Source organism: Apis dorsata, unplaced genomic scaffold (genome assembly GCF_000469605.1).
Source record: "Apis dorsata unplaced genomic scaffold, Apis dorsata 1.3 scaffold_44, whole genome shotgun sequence".
Lineage (NCBI taxonomy): Eukaryota > Metazoa > Arthropoda > Insecta > Hymenoptera > Apidae > Apis > Apis dorsata.
The window spans coordinates 1,700,860-1,704,882 of record NW_006263346.1 but is presented as its reverse complement, the minus strand read 5'-3'; the positions used below and the strand labels follow the sequence as shown (position 1 = coordinate 1,704,882).

At 28.2% G+C, this 4,023-nt stretch overlaps 1 protein-coding gene across 1 annotated transcript in view; it reads right to left on the bottom strand.

The window, feature by feature from the left end:
• Nucleotides 1-613: 613 nt before the first annotated feature.
• The window catches only part of LOC102675118 (protein groucho-like), a 7,782-nt gene continuing 4,372 nt past the window's right edge, over nt 614-4,023 (bottom strand). Inside the window, exons 8-10 of the mRNA XM_031514370.1 lie at nt 3,833-4,023; nt 2,760-3,363; nt 614-1,621 (exon numbers count right to left, since the gene is read on the bottom strand). Coding sequence (XP_031370230.1) covers nt 1,514-1,621; nt 2,760-3,363; nt 3,833-4,023 — 903 coding nt within the window. The 3' untranslated portion in view covers nt 614-1,513. The remainder of the gene's footprint in view (nt 1,622-2,759; nt 3,364-3,832) is intronic.

Sequence of the window (4,023 nt, the reverse complement as noted above, 5' to 3'; positions counted from 1 at the left end):
TTCAATTATAAAATAATAAAATAATAAAATTTTAAAAAATTTTAATAATTTAAAAAAATGTTATATTTGATAATTTAATAATATTAAAATATTATATTTAAAACATTAAAATACAAAAAATCGGATACAATTTAGTAAAATACTTATACTGATAAGATTAAAATGATTAATCTTTTATATTATATGATACTATATTAGTATATATCTTTTTATTAATTTATCATAATTATGTAACGTAATCTAATTAACCGAAAAGTCTATAAATTAATATTATAACACGTTTCTTATGCTTATAAATCATTCATTTGTACACTGACTCATTAACTTTGATCAGATTGCAATTAAGCAACTACTTACCTAAGTATTTGCTGGAACAGATTATTTACGAAATTTTATTTTAATAGAAAAGGCAATTATTTTTCATTGATATATTTAAAATTAATTGATAGCATATAGACAATACACAACACTGCTCTCATGATACAGGTCAAGTTTTTTTTTCTGTCTTCAAATAGAAATAATTTCTTCATTATATTTTTTAAATAAACTTCTGAATAAACTTGCCATGAATTTTTTGCATGTCATTTCAAAAACATCTGAATGATCGAATTTTGCAACTAATTCTAAATGAACGAAATGAATAATTTATACGAAATAAATAATTCGATGTGCATTCATCTTTCATTGCATTTGTTGTTATTGATGTCAACATATCGCTATCAGCATAAAATATTATATCGACAACATTAATCGACAGAAGACTATAGTTGCTTCTGATCTATAGTGAAACGCATTATTAAAGACAGCTACAGCCAACGATTTCCTCGAAACATTTCCAAATATAGAGCAATAATATACTTCGATATCGTGGTTGTAGTTATACTAAGGGACAATTTTGCAAAAATTGTAAAAGTTTCGAAGAAAATTACCGTAAGTGAGAGCAAGTATAATTTTTCGTTAGACAGATTTCCAATGTTTGTTTTCATGCTATCTGTCGTATAATGTTTTGGGCGTGTTGATTTTATAATTAGGTACTTACATATACGAAATCGTATCTAGCATCACCATTTGCAAGGCTCTGATCACTTAATGCGCATGCAAAATTGTTTGGTAACGTACCATTAACACATTCTCGTTGTATACACGCGACAAAGAAAGTTTCTTCTACGTTAAATCACATGGTCGTAGGTACAATTGGGCCACGCACACGCAACTTCTAAATATACATATACAGATTTTTCTCTGGCACACACATTGGTTTCTTAACCAATCATAATTAGCATCAGTTCTTTTTTTTTTTTTTTTCGTTTGTCCGTCTGTGCTTTATTTCTTTCGAACGCAATTTCTACCATTAATATACTTGTTATGTATATATACACAATATAGTAACAGTCTAAGTTCCTAAGGCTGCTAAAAAGTCTCACTTGTAAGATCTCCCGCGAGAAGGGAGAGCATTAAACAGTTCAAGTTTCGACCAAGGGAGGGAAACGTAAAACGTCTTTACCGTACGCATCTAATAAATCACTTCGTATACAGTGGCCTTTTTGTCACCAGATCCGGTTACAATGTACTTGTCATCAGCAGAAATATCGCAGCTCAACACCGACGAGGACTCCTTCGACTGCAAAAAGAATTAATATGGATTCTTATATGGTCATTTGAAGTTTTTTGAGTAAAGTTATACATGGCATGATATGGAAATAGATTATCTATTGTGATAATGTTTCTTATTCTTCATCTTCGACGAAATAATAAAAAATATATCTGATATCGATTATCTCCTCTTATTGCAACTTCTAAAAAATATCAAAAATTATTTTATGTGCAAGATATATATTGCTCAAAATTAAATAATAATTTACATAAGATTATTTTTTTAATTAAAAATGTTAGTTTAAAATTTAATTGTATTTTAAATTAATATACAATTATTTTAAATTAATAATTTTAAATTTTACATAGTTTTAAACTTGTATTTATTATATTTTATTGTCTTTAATTTAACCAATAAAACAAATACAAAAGAAGCAAGATATTTAAGTTACAAGATATTTAAGCAAGATATATAAAGTTATTGTTCTGTTAAGCATTCCACATTAAAAGAATTACAATAAATGGTTACATGATATTTATTCCTTAATAATCTTATCCAGATAATTAATTATGAATAGTTTTTTTTTAACAGAAAATAAAAATTTGCTATATATATTGCTATATATATATTGTTATTATTTATGAATTATTTTAAATTTAAAAATTTTGTTAAATAATAAAAAAATGTAAATTATAAAATATAAATTATATAACTGCTCAATCATATTTATTATTTATAAATCGTTATATATTTTTATGATTAAAAATAATATTTCAAATATATTTTGAATTATTCTGTTAAGTAGATGATTCAAAATGTTAATATTAATAATATCAAAAATATCAAAAAAGATAGTAAAAATTTACAAAAAAAATTAATTTGTTTAAGACACATAATATTCTTAGATTATTTAGTCAATTAATCAAGTATTAATCAAGTATTTAATCAAGTATTCAATATGATGGATAATACATTATATCTGTTTTGAAAAGAAATGATATCAGACAGTATATATATATATAAGTGAAATACTAAAAAAAAAAATTTGTATATAAATTAAATTCGACATTGATTTAATATTAAAAAATAAATAATATCCAATCAGAATTATTCTGATATTGATATCTGAAAACAAAATGATATTAATAAAAATTTAAATATACACCTGAAATATCGAAGCGCCATATGGTGTGCGCCATGCATTTAATAGATTATCCTTGCCCGTAGAGACGAACCATTTGCCGCAAGATGCGAAACGCAATGACAACACGCACGATTCGTGTAGATGCAGTTGATACTTATCGGATTTTGTAGCATGAAGGACCTCGACATTTGAGTTTTCCATACCAACTGCAAGCCACTCTCCAGTTGGGCAATAGCCCAGTGAAAATATTTGCGAGGTAAAGTCATGTTGCTTCAATTGTCTACCCTCTCTTAGATCCCACGAACGCACTGTATTATCCAATCCTCCTGTCCATAATTTTGAACCATCTGCTGAAATATCGATGCAGGAGGCACCGTCCGTGTGACCTTGGAATTGTCTAATCAACGTCTCATTCTGGAGATCCCACACAGCGATATTACCATCGCTACAGCAACTAAAGCAGACCTTCGAATCCGGCGAAATCGCCAATGCGTAACAGGCTGGTGCTGCAGACGTCAGTTCCGTTTTGATTCGCGGCGTAGGACTAGCCAAGTCCCAGATGATCAGCTGACTAGCCTCTCCTCCAACTATTAAAGTTCTGCAATCTGGCAGTAACTTTACTGACCTGTGTCAGAAAACAATGCTTCTACTATTGGTACTTATATTGTATATATCATACTATGTATAAGAATGCACAGTGTTCATAAAATAATATAAGAATAACTTTAAAAAATAAAATATAATTTGTTGATATAAATTTTTGTTTTTGAAAAAATAGACTTAATAAGAAATATATTAAACATTTAATATTTATTAATCTGATATATTGAATTATGATAAAAGTATGACTTTTAAAATCAAATTCTCATTTATTTTTTTCATTATTAAGATTGATACTTACCCAAGTCGTATTAACTTCGTATTAACTTACATAATTTTTTAACTGAAATTTTTTCATTTTATTTAAAATCAAATAAAACTTGTATTTCCGACTAGATGCAATAAATATCATAATTCTGGTGTATATTAGTGGCATATCGAAACATAGAAACATACCGTGAAAACATATATAGAGGCTAGTCATGGAAACTAACCTAATATAATTGTCGCGTTGCAGGCAGTCCAGTTGCGATACGTGCTTGATACTGCCACCACCTCCGTGTCCGATGTCCCAGACTTTAACGCACCCTTTGCCACCCGTATAGACGTATTTGGTCGGATTCGAAATCGTAACAGCACACACAACTTCACCGTGAGTCAAGGAATTAATCTGACGCGCGTGACG